This window comes from Cervus elaphus, chromosome 12 (genome assembly GCF_910594005.1).
Source record: "Cervus elaphus chromosome 12, mCerEla1.1, whole genome shotgun sequence".
Lineage (NCBI taxonomy): Eukaryota > Metazoa > Chordata > Mammalia > Artiodactyla > Cervidae > Cervus > Cervus elaphus.
In genome coordinates, this window is record NC_057826.1 from 89,788,572 (window position 1) to 89,810,384 (window position 21,813).

The following is a 21,813-nucleotide window of genomic DNA, read 5'->3' on the forward strand; positions in this document are numbered from 1 at the left end:
AGAAGAGTCTTGAGAGTCCCTTGGACTGCAAGGAGATCCAACCAGTCCATCCTAAAGGAGATCAGTCCTGGGTGTTCACTGGAAGGACTGATGCTGAAGCTGAAACTCCAGTACTTTGGCCACCTCACGTGAAGAGTTGACTCATTGGAAAAGACCCTGATGCTGGGAGGGATTGGGGGCAGGAGGAGAAGGGGACGACGGAGGATGAGATGGCTGGATGGCATCACTGACTCAATGGGCATGAGTTTGAGTAAGCTCCGGGAGTTGGTGATGGACAGGGAGACCTGGCGGGCTGCAGTTCATGGGGTCGCAAAGAGTCGGACATGACTGAGTGACTGAACTGAACTGATTACTTTCCAAAAATATCCATGAGATTTAAATGCTCAAACACTACAAAAGATAAATTATTTTTAATTTTATTAATTATTACAAATTGATGCATTGTTTTGAAAAATAGAGAAATCAGCATGTAACAAAATAGCTGAAACAATGTCAAGAGAATATTAGACGGTGACAGATTTGAACTCTGACCTTTACAAACGTCTTCTTCAGCTGTTAATCTATTTTTGCTTATTTATTTACTTATTTAAAATAATCAACAATCAGTGTTTCACTGAGCATCTATTACTATGCCTGGCACAATGATAAATACTTTGAGGAAAAATATAAGAAGCATCTCACATGGTCCTTGTCCTTAGTGGTTTATAATCTAACTATTTATGATTTATAGAGATACACTGAAAAAATTCTGGGACCTAATACCTTTAAGTAAAATTATCTTTGAACCTAATCACTTTGGAAGGTTATATGATTATTTTTAAAAAGTCCTAAAATATTTTATGCATCTGTTCCTTTGGGATTGCCTTTGGAGTCATTATACAAGTCACTTAAGAAAGGCAGACTCATTGCTTTAATTTTAGTTTAGAATGCTGCTCTATCCTTCTGTACCTAGTGTAGTCACCTGAATTAATCACTGCGTTTGTTGCTCACTAACTTTGGGTTATTTTAAAATCTCAGATTCACTCTAACTGGCAAGTTTTACCATTCTTGATGCCCTTCCAAAGCATGTCCTACAGCATACTGGACAGTCAGTACCTGGAGGACGAGAAGCCTTTCTCATCAGCTTTGCATCTCGCCCAGCATCCAGCTCTCGCTGAAGCACAGCAGGACTGTAAGACGAACCCTGTGTTGAATCGTCAGCGCTTAAGCTGCCACTTGTTCTACAGCTGGAGACGACAGGGTGGGCTGAGGACAGAGGCGCGGAAGCGTTCCAGATGGGGTTTGGGGGGATTTCTTTCCATTCTGCTGCTTCAGTGTTTTCTTTCATTACTCCTTAGGCATCTGGCTTTGACAGTGAAGGACAGAGAGGTCTACCAGAAGCCGGCCGCAGATTCTCCCAATATTCCCTTCTAGCCCTGCGTTTGAAAAGATATATAGTTCATCAGTTAAAAGATTCATGTCTATTTTATAAGCCAATATATTATGTGTGTTTGTGTGTGTGTGTGTAGGCTAAATACACCTAAGTTTGGTGGATGATCAGGCTAAGGTAGAATTTCAGTTTTAACATATACACAGAAAATCTGTGCCCATATCCATTAATTTCAGGAGTCTTTCTATATTTATATTCTCAATAACAATCACTGGGTTTCAAATTGCCTTTCAGAAAAAGACAATGTGTTTGAATTTTACATGTTTTTGTGAATTTTATTCATCCAGAAATATCTAGCAGGATCCTTCTAACCCTACTCAATGTTTTAACATAATGACAAGTATATGAAGCCAGTTTTTAAAAAAATTTAATTGTTACTTTTGGCTGTTCAGGGTCTTCACTGCTGCGTGGGCTTTTCTCTGATTGCTATGAGCGGAGTCTGCTTTCTAGTATATGGGCTTCTCACTGCAGGGTCTTCTCTTGCTGTGGAACACAGGCTCTGCGGTGCGCAGGTTTCAGGGTGTTGCGGTTTCCGGGCTCAGAGCACAGGTTCAATAGTCACGGTGAGTGGGCTTAATTGCTCTGAGGCATGTTGGACCCTCCCTGACCAGGGACTGAACCCGTGTCTCCTGCATTGGAAGGTGGATTCTTTACCGCTGAGCCACCGCGGAAGCCCCTGAAGCCAGTTTTTAACATAATGAGACAAAGTAAAATTCTTCAGAAACTAAAAACAGAATACAAATCACGCAGTATTTGTATCTTGTTTTTAGGAAAGGAAAGAACACAAGGTTCCTGGTCACAGACTTTTGTGTTAAATATATTTTTACAGTTTTTTTCACTTTACTTATGAAACAACTAATAAACCATTTTTTTTGGATGATGAAAATGTCAGAAGTCTATAGGTTTTTGGATAATCACAAATTTTTGTGAACCTCAGTATGTTTGGGAGTTTAGGGTACAAGAAATGTCTGCCTTTAGTCTACAGAATAATGTTTTAAGTTGCTAATGAATTCCAAAGATCCTTAGACAATGTATATTAAAATAAGCCATTTCTCACTTATCTGAACTATTTTAATCATCATCAAAGTATGCTTTCCTCACCTTTTAATTATATTTCTATTTAGTCATTTTTTTTCTAAGCATGAGACCTTTAAAAAAATCTTTCTGGATAAATATCCATATCTTTCAGAAGAAATGTTTGCCTAAATGATTTCTTGCATACGTCTACAATATAAACATATTTGCATTCAGAAAGTTGTCCCAACTCAAAAATGAAGACTATTCTAAATCTCTGCCCCACTGAAATGGATAAAGTACAAAAATGGATTAAAGATATAATAGCACTGATTAGAGAAGATGGCAGAGAAGATAGCTGGTTTATGAAAGATGGAAAAGTGATGGCATTGTTTGACAGGAGAAAGAGAGGGAGAGGGAGATGAGAAGAGGATCATTTGAAACAGAATAGTGATTTAAGGAGCCTCCGAGAAAAAATGTCTCCAACAATAAAGTGATTGATTGTAACAAACAGCATAATCTAGATACTGGAAAACCTTAGAGAAGGGGAAGGCCTGTTATTCTTCTTTCAACAATAGAAAAGAAAGTTAATTAGACATTCCTATAAAACCAAATGTTGTATAAAGGAAGTTGTAGTCCAACTCTGATGTAAATTAAAGTATGACCTGAATTTGGACTATGAATGAAATGTAAAAGGAGAGACTCAATTTGACCTTGATGCTGGGAACATTCTCCTACACAGGGCTCAGGTTCTGTGAAATAGGTTTATTTCTATTTCTCTTGGTTCTGTAATGAATAATGTTTAGAAAATCATGACATAGTACCAAGATATTAGATTGGAAATTTGATTAGTGGCACAAGATACGATAGATATCAGATATTAAAGCAAGACAGACACTCTGCAGACTTTTCAGAGTAGGTGGCTAAGAGCCAGTCAGTTGACTCACTGACTCTACACTGGAAAATCAGATCACAGAGACCAATGAGTTGGATACTTTGCTTGTGGTTAAATTGAGATTAGACCACACTCTTAGAGTTCATCTCCATAAAGGAAGGGTGAAAAGTCTTGTAGCCAGTTTTGAGCCTAATAGGAGAGGGTGCGCCTAAAATCAGGCTCAAGAGAAATACCAAGAAGAAAATGAGACTCTCACAAATGGGGTATATCTGTAGTTGACCTATTGAGAAAGTCAGGATTTGAGGGTGAAGCAGAGAAAAAAATTTTACAGAAAAATGCAATGCCTGTAGCATGAGAAATAACACAAGTTCCTGGTGGAAACCTCTGAAGAGCTATAAGTACACTCATGAGGACCTGCCAGGCCCAGGGAGTGTGGTCTTATAACAGTGTGCCCGTCAGGCTGTAGCAGTTTACTGCTTTTCCAGCTTCTCTCCTCACTCTTTGAATCTGGAGAGGTCAAAAACAGTGACCAGCAATATGGGAAGGGAGGGTTGGAAGCATAAGACAGAGAAAGAGAAAGATCAGATGAGCCATCCCTGCTTTCCTACATATTAAAATCTTCTGCTAGAAAAAAGGAGAATTTTAAGCTTGAAACAAGTTCCAAGTTTTGATTTCACATGGAATTGAACACTTAATTACTGAATTGCCATTGTGTTTTCTTATACTGTGTTTAGTTATAAACACTGATGATCTAAATGGAATGGTATACCATAGAGAAACCAAGTATATGAGGGAGGAAAAGCGGAAGAAAATAGAGGAAGTCAATTCTTATTTTACAGAGAATGGAATCAAAAGATACTGCCTCATATTAATGGATTAAAAAATAGGTGGTTAAATATGAAATTCAAACTTGTAAAGATAACTAATAGAACAAGCAAAGATGTAACAAGGCAAAATTGGCAAAAGGAGAACAGGGAAAGTGGGAAGATCATCTGATTTAAATTTTTCAGCTTTCATAATTACCACTTAAAATTGATGAAACAAGAGTTAGAGGAACAAGACTTCAAAACATAAATGGCTAATAAGTTACCCTGGGATAGGATAGATGTCAAGAATGGGGTGGCTTTTACCCTTCATTTTATACATTTCTATACTTATGAATTTTTATTACCATGTGCATGCATAATGTTAACAACAAATGAGATTAGAGGAAAATAGTAATGTTAATTTAAAAATTCCTACCTGGCTCTAATCCAGGGTTTGGTGTGTGTATTGAGACCACTTCCCCAGCTGCCATGTTTTTCTGAAGCTGGTGGCAAAAATCCCCTCTCCGGGGCCAGCTCCTCTGCAATCGCTCTGATGTGATAAGGCTCAAAGCCACAGCACCCGCCTATGTACCTGACCCCCAGGTTGTAGGCTTCTCTGGCATACTTTTGAATATCCCATCTGGTTGCAACTCTGGGCTCCAGTGCTGTAATACAATAGATATGGTACTTCTGTTACCACCTCTGTTTTCAAATGTGTTTTTTTTTTCAATGGCAAAACTAAATTTTAGAGTATGAGTTCTTCAGATAGCTCATTTTTGATTGACATTGAATGCCTTTGTCTTATGCAATCTCGTATCATAAGTCTGTGTTGTATTATAGTTGTTCCTACAGCCATTTCTATTTTGTCACAAGAAATCACAAGGTCTCTAATATGCACCCGAGCTCACCAAAGGGATATTCAGGGAGATCCAGAAACCCTCCTTTGCCACAGTCGGGCATGTGGAACCCCAGGGACTGCACCATCAAATGTGCTCTCAGCCCTGCAGCCTGTAGTGCTTCCTTCATGAGGCTCATGGTCTTCAGGCTGGTCCAGGGCCCAAATTGGCAGTTCACACCAACAACTGAAGCCCCTGTGCAAAGAAATACATTTATTTACTTGTTTCACAATTTATTTACTTGTTTATTTTTTGAAATTGAAGTCTAGTTGATTTACAATGCTGTGTTAGTTTCAGATGTACAGTGAAGTGATTCAGTTAAACATATATATATAAATATATATTCTTTTCAGATTCTTTTTCATTATAGGTTGTTACAAGATGCTGAATATAGTTCCCTGTCCTATACAGTAGGTCCTTGTTGTTTATTTCATATATAGGAATGTGTATCTGTTAATCCCAAACACTTAATTTATCTCTCCTCACTTCTTGTTCCCCTTTGGTAACTATAAAGTTTGTTTTCTAAGTCTATGAGTCTTTTTTTGTTTGGTAAATAAGTTCATTTGTATTATCTTATTTATATTTTTATATATATTTATATATATATATAACTTATATATTTATTATATAAGTGATATGATATGATATTTGTCTTTCTCTGTCTGACTTCATTTCTATAGACTAACAACAAAACATCAGAAAGAGAAATTAAGGAAACAATCCCATTTACCACTGTATCAAAAAGAATGAAATACCTAGAAATAAACCTACTTACCTAAGGAGGCAAAAGACCTGTACTCTGAAAACTATAAGACACTGATGAAAGAAACTGAACATGACACAGACAAGTGGAAAGCTCTTGGATTGGAAGAATCAATATTTTAAAAATGATCCTACCACCCAAGGCAATCTACAGATTCAATGTAATTCCTATCAAATTATGAATGGCATTTACCCCAAAACTAGAGCAAATGAGTTTAACATTTGTATGTAAACACAGAAGACCCTGAAGAGCCAAAACAGTCTTGAGAAAGAGGAACAGATCTGGAGGAATCAAGCTCCCTGACTTCTGTCGGCACCACAGAGATACAGTTCAGTACAGTTTGTACCAAGTACAGTTTGGTACTGGCACAAAAATAGACACAGAGATCTTTTTTTTTTTTTTTTAATAGTTGGAAGGTGCCTTAGAAATTAGCTATCCCCCTCCACTTCTTAAGTTTTACTGATAAAGAAATCAATTCCAATTAACGATTTTATTTCCAAACTGCTCTCCCAACCTTAAGAAACATTGTTAACTTTCATAAACAACAACTGAACTGTTTATCACATCATGGGTCCACATTACCTGCCTTCACCAGCTTCACAGCACATTCTCCAGGTGTTACACCATGTATGTCTCCCTCTGGGCCTATGCACATAGTGGCTGCCACAGGCTTTCCAGATTCTTTTAAGACTTCTACAGCCCACACAGCTTCTACAGCATGTTCAAAATACTAAGAGAAATTTAATGTTTTTCTATTGGTCCAAATAGAAAGCAGACTTTAATTGGTAGACCATAAATGTTGCAAAAATCAGTTATAAAAATTACCAAATATATGTAATAAAATTGTGCTAAGTAATGTGCCTTTATCAGACTGACTAAAGAAAATTTTTTCTGAGTAAATTTTAATTCTTTTAACAATAACATATAGATTTTCATTCAGATATTATACTATTAATAAAAAAGGATTTTAAAGTAGTTGAGTACTTAAAATTATGATTTTGAAGGAACAAAAGTTTTATTTATAAATTTTGGACTCTTTTTTTTCCTAATGTAACTAGGGTGGTCTCTGAAGAATAGTGAATAGTTTTTTATGCTTTACACTTCAAAATACTTTTCTATTCACTTCTAGTTAGATAGTCATATGCTCATGACCATGTCAGTCTCTAAGTCATGTCCTATTGTGTGTGACCCCATGGACTGTAGCCCACCAGGCTCCTCTGTTCAGGGATTTTCCAGGCAAGAGTACTGGAGTGGGTTGCCATTTCCTTCTCCAGGGGGATCTTCCTGACCCAAGATTTGAAACCATGCCTCCTCTGTCTCCTCCATTGGCAGGAGGATTCTTTACCACTGAGCCACCTGGGAAGCCCTGTTATTGATAAGTGCTCCATAAGATAGGAAGAGAAATATGATTATTTCCCCAGCTGAGAATACTGAGGCACAGAGAAGGGAGGGGTACCTATTGAGTGTCCTTGCTGACGGTGGAGCGGACACCTTATCTGGTAAACCCAGGCCATTTCCTGGGGTGCTTCCCCTGCACTTAAGGAACCCCCTTAAGTGCCACAGCTGAAGAGCTGATCCTAGTTTAAGTACGTGGAGAAAAGCTAGCAGAAATCTCTGTGTTTCTCCTTTCTTGACTTAGATTCTGCAGAAGCAATATGTGAGGAATCACGGAGAAAGTCCAAAGAGAGGCTTTTAAAAAACAAACTTGTGTCCTCACCCATGTGGAGAACACACAGGGTGGAGTTTGCCTTCATTTTTGTAGATGACTTTTTCCAGGTGGATTAGCCAGGCATGGGTAGCCCTAAGCCTTGAGAAGGTTGATGAAGCAAGGTCTCTCATACATTCAGTAGGATGACTGGAGAACTAGCAGTTGGGAAGCTATTGACATTGTCAAGGGTAAAGGCCTGGGTTGAGGCCTTGACTCAGACAGTAGCCTACATGATGGGAAATAGGGAGATGAGGGGAAGAGAATACTCTCGGACTTCATGTGTAGTCAGTGACAACTTTTATTGATTCTAACTTCAAAATATTGCTCATGTGTTACAACTTTAGTGAAAGTGGAGAGATGGGGTGAGCAAGGCATGGACGGAGGTGGGCAAGTAAACTGCTGCTTGGCCCTGAGTGTTACTGGGGGGCCTGGAGGAGCCCCAGGAGCTGCCTATCCTCTAGGTTTTGCTCCCTGACAGCCTCTACTCCCCGCCCCGAGCTCCTTCCTGCCCTGCCTCTCCTGTAGAAGATGCTCCCAGAATCCCTGTCCCCATCCTCTTACCCTACATTGTAGGGTCCCCCAAGAGTCAGCTGCTACAACCACCCAGAATAAGACCAAAGGCTACCGGTAGGCCTCTCCTGGCTCTGTTCTTTGGCTTCACAGAGGACCTAGCACACAAGCGAGAGGATGTTGGCCTTGACCACAGTGCATGTAAGCAAACCTTTGACCATGCACAGGCAGGGAATGAGGGCACAGGGCGGGCCAATACTCTTATGAAAGTTGAAGACTATGCAGTTATATCAAAATAGAGTTAATTTTTTCCCTATAACATTGGCTTACCTCTGCAATCAAGAAATCTACATTTTTCCTGGCAAAAATCTCTAGCTGTAGTCAAAAAAGCTTTTTAATTCTAACTTCATCCTTGTGGTGCGCGTACAACGATGTCTGGCAGATCCCCCCTGCTACCAAAGCATCCCCTTTGTCGGCTACTTCTCTGGCGAGGTCACAGGCAGCGGTGTTTACAGCTTCCCACTGAAGTGAGAGAGCAAGAGTTCACATGGTGAGCCTGGCATTTGAAAGGTGGAACGTAATAAATAACAAAGAGGGCAATGAGCAAGTGGCCTGAGTGAAAGACACTGGTTTAACCTGAAATTTGAGAAGACCAGCAGAGTTGGGTACCATCTCCTGTACTCCCAATGAGCTTGTATTTCCATTATTGTACTTACCACACTGGATCTTAGTGAAGGCTCATTGTTGGAGAATCCCATGGACAGAGGGGCCTGGCGGGCTACAGTCCATTGGGTTGCAAGGAGTCAGACACAACTGGGCGACTTAGCACGCATGCGTGTGCCTCCCCAGTGGACTGTGAGCCACTTCAGAATAGAGTCTATGCCTTTGTATCGTCTCTGTATTTAGCACAGAGAATGGACTATAACATGTACTCAGTAAATGTTGGTTGGCTGAATGAATAAATGGGCATTAACGTTTACAAGTATTCATACTCTCCATTTGCAGAAAATCTCGCAATACTTCCATATCCTTCACCTTATCCATTTTCCCCAACAACCCAATGCATGTAAGTATCAGTTATCACACAGCCAGTAGATGGCAAAGTTGGGTATCAAAGCCAGTTCTCCTCATTCCTAGCCAGTGATGCTGTCTTCCCTAGAACCATCCTGTCTGCAGATGTCGGAAAAAGAAATGAGAAGGTAAAGAGAGATCTATAGTGTCCTTTCTCAACAAAAACATAGCACAGAGGATGGCCATGCCCTTGCAATAGCCTGTTTTCCCCCAGTCCCATCCCCTACCCTTCCCTTAGATAAACGGACAAAAAATATTTATTTTTTACATAAGTTTACATAATGATTAATTATTTAATGAATATTCTATGTGGAGGAATTTGTAATAAAGCATAGTACCGCATTAGGTCAGTTCCATGGATTCTCTTCAAGAGGCTATTTTTATTACAGATGACCCCTCTTCCCACCCCGCCCCACCCCCACACCACACTGTAATCTACCTGACTTTCCATATTGTCGTCACTGGCAGAAAAGGTGAAAGTCTGCATGACATCTGATCCCGCCCTCAAGAATTCCATGTGAAGCTGACGAACTGCAAAGGAGTTGCTTTTTATTTTCCATTGAAATAAAAAAAAGTAAAAATCACAGAAACTATCATTTTTAGCAGCAGCTCATCCACTCACATCTCTTTCAATCATACACACTTCCAAACCGAGTACTTATACAGAAATTGCAGATTCAGGTCAGTAGAATTCGGGGACGGGAAAGGGCAGAGTGCATACCAGACGGGGGCTGTTGAGCGTAACCTCATGTTGACCTGCCAGTGGGCCTCTTGGCCTGGTGCAGTCACAGGCAGGCCTCAAGGCTGGGTTGGCCCACTAATCCTTGGTTTCTTGGTCTAAAGAGGGTCTATCCATTTGCCAGTGTCAAGAAGGATGTAGCTGGTCTACGTATAGTCAGTAGTGGGAAGCCCTCAAAGTAGAATGAGGGAATTCTCACAGCGGGCAGAATGCAGATGATGGAGTCGACTGGAGTAGTTGCGGAGATGCGGCCAGAGAGCTTTCCTTGTCCAGACACGCCTTCTTCTTGCTCTTCATCCCCCTCCCTCCCACCTGAATCTCTATCCTACTATTTCAGCACTTTCTTCCTGGGAGCGCAAAAAAGATCTTCTAAAATTAAGAATGAGTTCTTCTTGGGCCAGAAAGAAGTCTCCCTGCTAACACCAGAAAGACAGAACTTTGTCCTACCATCTAACTCTGAGTGTCTGATGGAACAGTAATCACAGCCATTGGGTACTTAGATGCTGGGCACTTCATGTGGGTTAACTCATGAGTCCTCACAAGCAGCCCATGTCATGTTCCCGTGTGACAGATGAAGAAACTGATCCTCAGAGGTCAAAAGACTTGTCCAGGGTCACTCAGCCGGTCAGTAAAACCCACGTTTGTCTGATACACTGTGCATGTATGAACAAAATGAGAGCAAATCAAAAGTTCAATCCCAGCTTGTATCCTGTTTCACCCATTTCTTCTTTAGCTGTATTTCTCACTTTAATTTAGGAAGCAAATACAAAAAAGAGCAAACTTTATAGAATTAAAGTTTCAATTTGATGTTACCAAGCAATCCTATCACAGTTTCTACCTCCAAATCTTTTTTGTTTTTTTTCAGCCAAGAGGACGAAGTAAAACTGTGTTTATTTCTTTGCCCCTCTTCTCCCCCCAACAGAACCGGGCTGTCTCCTGTCTAAGTTCTATTAAGTTTAAAAGTGAAAGTGGGAGTTGCTCAGTTGTGACCAACTTTCTGATTCCATGGACTATACAGTCCATGGAATTCTCCAGGCCAGAATACTGGAGTGGGTAGCCTATCTCTTCTCCAGGGGATCTTCCCAACCCAGGGATCAAATCCAGGTCTCTCGCATTGCAGGTGGGTTCTTTACCAGCTGAGTCACCTGGAATTACCATTAATCATCCCTATCAAACATACTATTTAAATAGCATATGCAAATTAGACACAAGGATGACTCCAACGCAATAATAGTTTTACTGTCTTACGGAAAGTCTTGAATATACATAAGGTAAATATTCATGGAGCAAATATCAGAATATATATTTTAGCACTCTATATATAAAGATGCAAGTGTGTGTGTGTGTGAGAGCGAGCGAGCGTGAGCACACACACACACAGAGGGGGTAGGATGGGAGAGAAAGAAGCCACTTCTTCTGTTTGATTCATGTACAGCCACTGTCACCACATCTTAGCAATTTTGGCAAGTGAAACAGTCCTCAGAAAACACTCGCTATTATTTACCTTCTCTCAGCCGGATTTAAGCACTGTCACCCTGGTAACCACTGAGGGCGGTGCTGGCACCGACATGCGTGTGGGTGCTCTGCTACGGCTTCTGGAGTCCAGAGCCCAGCCTTCACGTAGCCCCTCTTCTCCAGCGTTAGGAGAAAGCTGCCATCTCCAACCACAACCTCCCCACTATCCAGACGTTCCAAAAGGCCCTGAAGAATAGAAAGAAAAGTCACCTCAGACCGTTCTTCTTATTTTTCCTAAAAGCAGGTTCCAATTGTAGGAAAGGTGGGTACAGTGCTCTGACAGCTCAGTTTTGTGAAAATCATCTGTGCCTGATGGTATTTCAGAAAATTTGAGTAGACTCTATTGGACAATCCAGGTCCAACTTGTCTTGCCCCAAGTTCTGTGACTACTTTTTCTCAAATACCATTTAATCTGAATCAAATTACAATGAAAATGCTGATTCCATGATATTTTGGTCTTTCAAGATGTTTGTGGCAGACACTGCTTATCGCCTAACTAATGTGCATTTTTTTTCTCCTCGTGTTTGCTAATGTATTTTGTTTGGCGAGACAATGTCCCCAACTTAAAAAAATTTCTCGGGTCTCAGGCTCCTTTGGCTGTGGGGGACTGGCCGTGTGACACAGTGGTGGCCGATGGATATAAGTGAAAGCCTTCTGAACATTTCTATAAGAGATTTGTTTTCCTGATAGAGATGCCCACACCCTTCCATCTTATCCCTTTTTCTCCTTCCTGTCTGGAATATCAGCTCAAGTCCTGGTGCCATAGCCATCATCTTGCAGCCATGCCGTCGAAAGCCACGTGCTAAGGCTGAGGGCACAGGTTGATAACTGTAGCCTGGTGTCTTGATGACAGCTTAGAGCTGCAGAGGCTGTGGACTGTGACTGCATTTTTCAGGTGAGAAGAATAAACCTCTTTTTTTGTGTGAACCATTGGACATAATCCCACTAGACACAGCATTTCATAGTTCTGCCCTACATTTTCCAGCATATTCCCAGACTTGTTATCATTCGGTACTTTTAACAAGTCTGGGAGCTAGGCAGGGCAGGCAGTTTTTATTGCAATTTTATAAATGAGGACACTGAGGTTCAGAGAGGCTGAGTGAATTGCTCAAGATCATAGAGCTCAGTAGGTAAAACAGTAAATGTCAGACCTTCTAAATTCCTAATCTAGTCTCTATATTTTGCCACCTTTCTAGTCAGCCCACCTATAACCTGAATAAAAGATTGCATCCAGAGCAGTTATCCAAGGGCTAATGGCGTCCATCGAGTACAAAGTACCTCCCCAGATACCTACATGGTTCATCCTCTCATTTCCTTCAGGTCATTTGTCAAGTGTCATTTTTTTTCCAGAGAGACCTTCCTTTTGATTTATAAAAACTGCAAATACTCCCATGGGAATCCTTATCCTTCTTGCATAGACTACATTAGTTGAAGATATAACCTTTTTCTCTCTTTCTTTTTTATTTTTTAAATTTTGAAAGTATGATAACACATTTACAGGAGGCTTGGAAAATACAGAACAAAGTTAGGTATAGTTTATTTTTTAAATAGATAAATTAGGATTTTTAGTTGGGATTTCAATATCAAATTCTCAAAAATTAGTAGAATGAATATACAGAAAGAAGAATATAGTAGATCCGAATAGCACCAAGTGTTTCCTAGTTTATAGTCTATGGGAACTTGAATAAAATTGTATCCTACTTTTGTGTGAAAATTGTATAAATCTTAACTAGGTTGAATTGGTTTGAAGATACGACATTTTAGTGAAAATATCGGCCAGTTCATCTCAGCTCTGCCTACAGCGGGACACAGAGCAGTGCATGAAGAGGGGAGCTGCCCCTCGTAACCGTCACATCTGCAGCTCAGGAAGGTACATTAGACGTGGTGGCCCTGAGGCTAAACACCAGGCCACCATCCTTCTCCACCTTCCTGTGGAGGGAAGTGGAATGAAGCCCAGCTGTGTCAACCAGAAACACTGTTTTGGCAGAGAGCTCCTGACTCTGGTTATTTTTCCATACTTCATATCCAAAGATAAATTTTAGCTGAATGTAGAAGAAATGTTAATGTATTCTATGATTCTCACCTCTCTCCCTACTCCCTGCATAGAGTGAAATTTGCTCCTTTCGTTTTGTACTTTTGAAACATAAAAAGGACTTAAACTTTCACTGAGACCTTCCCACATACTAGATCCAGTTTCTAGGCAAGAGGGATAAACATTGGAATAATGGTCACTGCCCGCAAGAAGCTCCAAGTGCTGGTTGCCTTGGGGAAGGCCATTATATCAACAGACCATCACAGTACAGGGTAATGACTAAATGCTGCAGAGGGATGTGGAAGAGAGAATCAAAGGTATCACCATCTGTCTAAGACTCCAAACTGAAAATCTAACACATTTCAATGAAGCTAACTTTGTTAAGAGTTGGACTGAATGTTACACATTCAACAATTCTAGAGGGGAAAATATTAACACACAATTTGGCTGTTATAAGTTAATCTCTCACCTCCCACATCCGATCTGTCATAGGGTTACACCAAGCATATCTATTTGACACATCTCACATATGTCCCCTCCCCCATCCTTACTGCCCTGGACTATTGTAATGGTCTCCAGTTCACTCCAGCCCACTCTAAACTATCTTCCACTGCTGCCAGGACAAAGCTTTGTCTGACCTACTCTTATTTATGATTACATCGCCTTTTGCCTCTTGCTGAAGTTCACACACCTTCCATTCCTGCATCCATCATCTGGGTGGCAGTATCTGGTTACTCACCTGTTGCCCCTGTTTGGCTGGAAGATGCTTGAGGCTCAGGTGGCAAGCCTGTCTTGTCACCTTGTCTCTCCCCCTCATATAGCACCCACCGTGAAGTGAAGTGACAGTCGCTCTGCTGCTGCTGCTAAGTCACGTCAGTCGTGTCCAACTCTGTGTGACCCCATAGACGGCAGCCCACCAGGCTCCCGTCCCTGGGATTCTCCCGGCAAGAACACTGGAGTGGGTTGCCATTTCCTTCTCCAGTGCATGAAAGTGAAAAGTGAAAGAAAGTGAAGTCGCTCAGTCATGTCTGACTCTTCGCAACCCCATGGACTGCAGCCTACCAGGCTCCTCCGTCCATGGGATTTTCCAGGCAAGAGTACTGGAGTGGGGTGCCATTGCCTTCTCCGGACAGTCGCTCAGTCCTGTCCAATTCTTTGCGATCCCATGGACTGTAGCCTGAGAGGCTTCTCTGTCCATGGAATTCTCCAGGCAAGAATACTAGAGTGGGTTGCCATTCCCTTCTCCAGGGGATCTTCCTGACCCAGGGATAGAACCTGGGTCTCCCGCATTGCAGGCAGATTCTTTACCATCTGAGCCACAGGGGAAGTAGGCCCTTAATAAACTATGCCAAGAGTTAGCAGATGACTGGACTGTTTTGAAAATGTCATGTATCTCATATGTTACAAGTTTGGTCCTGACAAGGAGCAATACTCTAATAGAAAATTAGCTAGGGTTTTAAGAAAATGATGGTGGAAATTTGACTGTTGCCTTCATGATAACAAGTAAGACATTTTGATCTGTTATCTGGATGTTTGTCCAGCATTTTAAAATGTTGCCAGTTTCCTAAACAGCTATTAGGAAAATAAATGATCAAGATATGCATTCAGAGCATCTTTCAGCCCCTCTTTCACTGCTAGACTTACCACCTCAGTTAACTGCTACACCTTCACAATCTAAATATAGCTCTAAAATGACAGAGGACTGTGTAAAATAAAGAGCACTGTAAATTATTTGCACTATGTCTATATTTTCATTCCATCCTCCCTTTCTGTTTGGCAGTGACTCTCCCTGGGATCTGAGTGAGCTCTGAGAGGCACGGATGCCCTCTTTTTGCAGATAGCAGTATCTAGACCTCTTGGATTTAAGATCTGGCTTCAGGGCACCTTTATTCACATACAGAGGAGTAGGGCAACTTCACTTTGTGGCAGGAAGCTGCCAGAGGTCCAGTCTACTTAAAATATCTCTCCATCTGCCTGAAACTGCCACCAGCACTGCTCATTTGTATTAAAGAAAGCAATTGGAGCTGTCCTCTGTGGTAGTTAAATGAATTCTTAAGATGCACCTGTTAGCTGAAAAGAGTGGTGAGGTTAGCTCTACCCCACTAGCATTTAACTCCCAGGCCCACATTAGCATGGACTCTCATATGAAAATCTTGGTGTTGCAAAGAGCAGAGGCCAGCAGGGAATAGAACAGGGAAAGCATATATTAAAAAAAAAAAAAAAACAAGAAACAAAAACACCTTTAAAGAAATGAACTGAAAAGTAAGCATAGTAGTAGAGAAAGCTTAGAGAAAAATCAGCATAAGGTTCTTCTTTTTATCATGCTTATTTTCTTCAATGCCTATATTTTACTTTTATAATCAGAAAAAATCTCCAAAATATGTTTTTTGTTAAGTTTTTAAAACGCATATTCCACAACTTATGTAACTACTACCATTATTGTGTCTTTCTGTACAGTGCATGTATAAGTATTTTTATATAGTTGGGATCAGTCTGTGACACATCATATCTCCTTTTGTAACTTATTGCCAAAACACTTTGCCTGTTTCCACACTCAACTTTTTTAATTGGCTGCTTGATAACTTATTAAGTGAATGATCTTTATTTACAGAGCCCAGGACTGTGGGGCATCTTGGTTGCCCCTATCTTTTTAGTATAAATGAAATGGTGGTGCATGTTTCCACTTCTATATTGCCACTGCCTTGCCCACCCTCTCTTCTGAATTACCTGGCACAGGTGGCTTGCTCTGAGAAGTTTGAAGATGTTCCGCGTCCAAGTTCATGCCCTTCCTAATTATGTTTTGTCACCCCCTCCTCCCCACCACGCGCACATCTAGTGTGAAAATGGGGGAACAGGGCGACAGCTGGCAAGCACATCAGGAAAGGGGAGCTAGGAGACCGGCGCTGCAGGACTGCGTGAGGTGCAGCCCCTACCCCTCCGCCCAGCACACCCCCACCCTCCACCCCGCTGCGGGTCTGAGGTCTCCGCGTCCGGGACCGGTTTCAGGCCAGTACGAGGCTTGGGGGGTTCAGACAACCGCTCTTCCTCAAACGTGAGAGGAACGCACTCTGGGACAGTTGAATAGAAGAGCTGCGGGTGCAGGTGGGCTGAGGGTAGAAAACGTGAGCGCCACCTAAGTCTGAAAGGCTGGGTTTCAAATACCTGCTCCACCTGGACCCGATCTATGAGCCTGAAATAGTCTGCTGACTCTAAGCCTCAGTTTCCTCACCTGTAAAATGGGAATAAAAGTGAAGCGGAGATCATTTGCATAGAGCACTCGCGCGGTGCAGGGTAGCAAGGCGAGGCTCCATAACTGGTACCCAGAATTGCTATCTCATCCTGACACCTAGGCATACTGTAGTCCTGGTGACTCGCGAGGGGGTAGACGGAGGCTCAGAGCCCTCCAGGTGCCTCGCCCGGGCCGCAGAGCTTGGCCAGGGACTGAGGTGGAGCCCCCCGGCCAGGAGGGCTGAGTACCTCCTGGGCTCCCCGAAACTCACCTTCTTGACTCTGGGCCCCCGGGTCGGTGCCATCGCGCCTCTGCGGCGCAGCGCGGGGAAGCGGGAGCGCGCGCAGCCAGGAGCCCGCCCCTCGCCCGGGGGAGGGTCCCGCCCGCCCGCAGGCCCTTCAGTCCGCTGGCTTGGGAGCCGATGCCTGCGTCCTCGCCCTCAGCCTCGCCATGCTCCGCCTGGGCACACGGCGGCTGCGGGGCCTCGGGCTGCGGGGCTTCCCGCTGAGGGGCTCCCCCGGCCGCCCGCACTCAGTCTGCAGCCGCCGAGGGTGAGTGGGGCCGGTCTACGCGGAGGTCCGCGCCTGGACAGCTGCGGGGTTGCAAGCGAGGGGCTGAGACGTCTCCGGCTATGGGAACTTGGGCACTTCTGACCCCGAGAAATGGGCATTTGGATTTCTTCTTGAATTATGTATGTTTTCTTTCCCATGCACAACCGTCCAAAGAGAGAATCAAAGGGTTTCTACTGCAAGGACTCTCCTACCCTCACCTTCTTCAGTCAACTGTCAGTGTCTTCTGTGTTTATCCAGAGATGGTCCGTGGGAAGGCAAACACAGGGGTACATATGGTCTTCTTTGGCTTTTTATACCTTGTTTCTTTGCAGTTCATCCTGGAGAAACTCATGATCTAGCTAGCTAGGAAGACAGTCGTGCATATAAACATATCCAGCCACAGAGCAATAATTATAATTAGAGAAGCAGGTGCATGGGGAGAGGACCTTAAGCGAGGAAGAACATTGCACCCCATCTGTCTTTCTTCAACCTGGAAAACATTGGAGTGAGGAGGTGATCCAAGATTTATAGATAATGGACTTCATGATGATTATGGTTTTTCATGGAATAAAATGATAAGTGTGTTTTTAAAGTAGATTGAGATAGATTATTCTCTGTATTTCTTTGCGAAAAAGAAGCCATCTGCTCAATTCTTTAGCTCTATTAGTTATCTATGATGGGTCAGAAGTACGGGAAATGGGGTTCAGATCCGTCCTCCTCCCTCTCCCAACTAAGTCAGTTTGAGGCTCCCCAAATGATTAGATCAGTAAATGCAAATCTCACAGACACTAGATGTTAAGTATGAGAAGGATAAATAAGGAAACTCACACTAGTCAGGAAAAGAAAAAGAAAAAAACAAACAGAAACCTTTAAATATTATAGCCTAGTAAAGCTATTATTAAATAAATTGTCTTCCAGAGAGGAAAACCCACCCTTATCTGCAGAATCAAGATGGAAAGACCAAGCAGAAACAGTGATCATTGGAGGTGGCTGCGTTGGTGTGAGTCTGGCTTATCATTTGGCCAAAGCAGGCATGAAGGATGTGGTCCTTCTGGAGAAATCAGAGCTCACAGCTGGATCCACCTGGCATGCAGTAAGAAAACACCTCAGCACTGTCGCAGGCACCAAGTCATGCACTTGCACGATTGGTTTCTTTTCCATTCACAGCTCCCCACTCTGAGCCTGTTACAGTGAGTTCCCTTTTCATAGTGTTGGAAAGTGCAATTGCAGCTTAGCTGATGGAATTCCAGGGGGTGATCAAAATTTATGATGTTGGTCATCTTGATAAGATCATCTTGAACATATGGCTTCTGGAATCACAACCTGTATTTCTACTTCTGTGACTTTGGGCAAGTTACTTAAGCTTCCATTATTCCAATGTGTGAAATGGAAATATTAATAAGTGAAAGTGCAAGTCGTGTCCACCTCTTTGCGACCCCATGGACTGACTATACAGTCCATGGAATTCTCTAGGCCAGAATACTGAAGTGGGTAGCCTTGCCCTTCTCCAGGGGATCTTCCCAACCCAGGAATTGAACTCAGGTCTCTTGTATTGCAGGCAGATTCTTTACCAGCTGAGCCACAAGGGAATATTAATGGTCCCTACCAAATAGGGTGATGATGAAGATTGAGTTAATATGTGTAAAGTTATTATGGTAAGCATTTAGTAAATGTTAGCTTTCGTATCAAAGGATAGTGGCCGAGTGATCCTGAATATAGGCCTAAGACCTACGTACCCTCACCTGGCTTTAGTCATCCTTTTATATTTATTAATTTATAATTTTAGTTTAATGCTGGGCGACAACAGCTTCATGAGGACTTAACTATGACAGCTGAGAAAGTATGACACGGTTCTCATGTAGTGTTAATTAAGACACACAACCAAGTTTATCTTGTATATTTAATTGTATGCACAATTGTTCCAGTTCTGTACAATAATCCGGCTTAGGTGGAAAGCTGCTCAAGTAAATGAGGTGATTGACACTACTCTCATACTGCCCAACTAGTTATTTCTGAAGTCAGGATGGGAGATGAAGTTTTTAACAACATTAGATTCCATTTTTGTTTGGAGGAAGAGTTGGGATAAACAACAAGGTCCGACTCTATAGTACAGGGAACTGTAATCAATATCCTGTAATAAACCAAAATGGAAAGAATGTGAAAAAGAATATATACATGTCTATTTACATATATTTTAATCCCTTTGCTATACACCAGAAGCTAACACAACATTGTAAATCAACTATCAGTTCAGTTCAGTGGCTCAGTTGTGTCCGACTCTTTGTGACCCCATGGACTGCAGCACGCCAGGCTTCTCTGTCCATCACCAACTCCCAGAACTTGCTCAAGCTCATGTACATTGAGCTGGTGATGCCATCCAACTATCTCACCATCAACTATACTTTGATTTAAAAAAAGCCGGGTAGTGTTAGCTCCTGCCTGTCATTCCTTTCTGTCATTAGCTTTCCTCCACTGAGACAAGAGGGAACCCCGCTTTTAGAGGCGGGGAACACCCAGAACCTCACCTCATATAGTTGGATATCCTTTCTCCAGCCGAGTTTGGGGGAGGGCACTGCCCAGACTTAAGCCTAGTTCACTCCAGAGTCCCCAAGGTCATGTAGTCAGACTACACCCACCAACTGGACGGAGACTTCTAGAAAAACAGCACCAAGCCCAGCTTCTCTTCCTTCTTTCCTCTCCTGCCAGCCCCCTCACGCCTCATTCTGGGGTGGAGGCCTGGTCCTCCTTGAGTGTCTCTGTCTTTTTTACCCGAGGACATCTTCTGGCACACTTACACTGACACACCTGTCTCTTGTGTCACTGGTCCTGCCTCATCTTGTTTCCTGCTATCTGGAGAGGTGGTCCAGGAAGCCATTGACACTGTTGGCTCTCCTCCCCTCCCTGAGCTAGACTTTCTAGGCAGGCTTCCTCTTATCGTGTAATAGAAAGCTTGTCTTTACCCCCCACCTTCCTCTAACTTCTTTTTAGCAGATATTTGGTCATTCTTTCAACAAATATTTATGAAGAGCCTGTATTGTGTCAGGGCTTCCCTGATAGCTCAGTTGGTAAAGAATCCACCTGCAATGCAGGAGACCCCAGTTCAGTTCCTGGGTCGGGAAGATCTGCTGAAGAAGGGATAGGCTACCCACTCCAGTATTCTTGGGCTTCCCTGGTGGCTCAGCTGGTAAAGAATCTGCCTGCAATGCGGGAGACCTCGGTTTTGTCCCTGGGTTGGGAAGATCCCCGGGAGAAGGGAAAGGCTACCCACTCCAGTATTCTGGCCTAGGGAATTCCATGGACTGGATAGTCCATCAGGTCACAAAGAGTCAGACACGACTGAGCGACTTTCACTCACTCACTGTATTGTGTCAGGCCAGAACTGTCCTAGGAGATGAGGACACAGCAGTGCCCAGAAGAAAGCCCTGCCCTCACAGTCACATTCTGGTGGGGCAGATGGAAACCACATCAGCGATGCTCCTGAGTAATCAGTGTTAGAAGAGTAGAGCAGGGTAGAGGGATTCAGAACCATGGGGGCTGAAGAGCCTGAAGGCTACTTTGAAAAAGCGACACTTGAGCAGAGATGGGCAGAAGTGAGGCAGTGAGGGGGCCATGAGGCTGTCCTGGTGAGAGCAGGTAGGCAGACAGAAATTTTAACGAGTGGGAATACCCAAGACGGTGAGCTTACACCTTTGTCACACTTCTGGATTGTAAAAGGAGGGTGTGCATTTTAACATCTTAATTACTAATTTGTTCATTTATAGTCGATTGATTTAATGTAACCTGCATTTTAGTTACTGGGTTCTCTGCACTATCACTTCTTAAACATCTCATGCATAATAATGGTAAAAATAAAACAGCATATCCTTAGCCTAAGATCTTTTTAAGAAAAGTAGGCAAAATTTTTAATATGATAGCTTCTTGTTAAAAGTTAACTGTGCAAAAATTTCTCCTTAAGCAGAGAGATACCAGGATGAGTTGGAAAGGCATTATCTGCTTTGTGACCAAGTTGTAGACTCTGGTTCTCAAAATGAGGTTCATGGAGTATGGACTGAAGTTGGACTCATGCATCAGAAGCCAGGTTATATGGGCCCCTGCAAATGCAAACAGAAAAAATGGAATTGCCCTAGGAAGTGGATTAGAGGAATTCTGGCAAACCAAGGGGTGTCCCACCAAGGAGCATCATGAAGATATCCCACATGTTAGAATTTTTTGAGATATAACTGACATGTTAGTTTTATGTATACAACATAATGATTTGATATTTGTATATGTTGAAAAATGATCACAATAAGTCTAACTAACATCCATTACCACACATAGTTACAAAACTTTTTCTTGTGGAAAAAAAAAAAGTTTAAGATTTACTCTCTTTGCAACTTTCAAATATGCATTAGTGTATTGTTAGCTATAGTCACCAAGCTGTACGGTACATCCCCCGGGACTTATCATCTTTATAACTGGAAGTTTGTGCTTTTTGACCTCCTTCACCCATTTTACCCATCCCCCAACCCCTGCCTCTAGGAACCATCAATCTATTCTCTGTATCTCTGAGTTCTCTTGTTTTGTTTGTTTTTAGATTCTGTATGTAAATGAGATCATTCAGTATTTGAGATTTATAGTTCTTTGCCTGTTTTATTTAGCATAATGCCATCAAG

At 42.4% G+C, this 21,813-nt stretch overlaps 2 protein-coding genes across 5 annotated transcripts in view; one reads left to right on the plus strand and one right to left on the minus strand.

Moving 5' to 3' along the window:
• Positions 1-400: 400 nt before the first annotated feature.
• On the minus strand, positions 401-16,992 carry LOC122705316 (S-methylmethionine--homocysteine S-methyltransferase BHMT2-like). Its single transcript, XM_043920606.1, has 7 exons — positions 16,879-16,992; positions 11,400-11,532; positions 9,532-9,623; positions 6,386-6,533; positions 5,053-5,235; positions 4,581-4,809; positions 401-1,415 (listed from the first exon to the last, which is right to left on the minus strand). Exons 1-7 carry the CDS (start codon positions 16,909-16,911, stop codon positions 1,334-1,336), a joined length of 900 nt encoding a protein of 299 aa, XP_043776541.1. The 5' UTR covers positions 16,912-16,992; the 3' UTR covers positions 401-1,333.
• Positions 16,886-21,813, plus strand: part of DMGDH (dimethylglycine dehydrogenase) — a 78,272-nt gene continuing 73,344 nt past the window's right edge. The window contains exons 1-2 of one of the 4 annotated variants that reach the window (XM_043920603.1): positions 16,886-17,158; positions 18,077-18,251. In XM_043920603.1, coding sequence (XP_043776538.1) covers positions 17,058-17,158; positions 18,077-18,251 — 276 coding nt within the window. In that variant the 5' untranslated portion in view covers positions 16,886-17,057. Of the gene's footprint in view, positions 17,159-17,182; positions 17,446-18,076; positions 18,252-21,813 lie in introns of those variants that run through there. The other 3 variants (XM_043920605.1, XM_043920604.1, XM_043920602.1) reach the window with 3 other exon arrangements.

What these genes read in the sequence shown, in the direction of transcription:
- LOC122705316 (XM_043920606.1), bottom strand. Translation starts at nt 16,911, where the DNA reads ATGGCACCGACCCGGGGGCCCAGAGTCAAGAAG. An exon ending in GGGGGCCCAGAGTCAAGAAG is followed by an intron (nt 11,533 to 16,878) that starts GTGAGTTTCGGG and finishes TCTATTCTTCAG; the next exon opens with GGCCTTTTGGAACGTCTGGA. An exon ending in AAACCCTGGATTAGAGCCAG is followed by an intron (nt 1,416 to 4,580) that starts GTAGGAATTTTT and finishes TTTCAAACGCAG; the next exon opens with GGCTAGAAGGGAATATTGGG.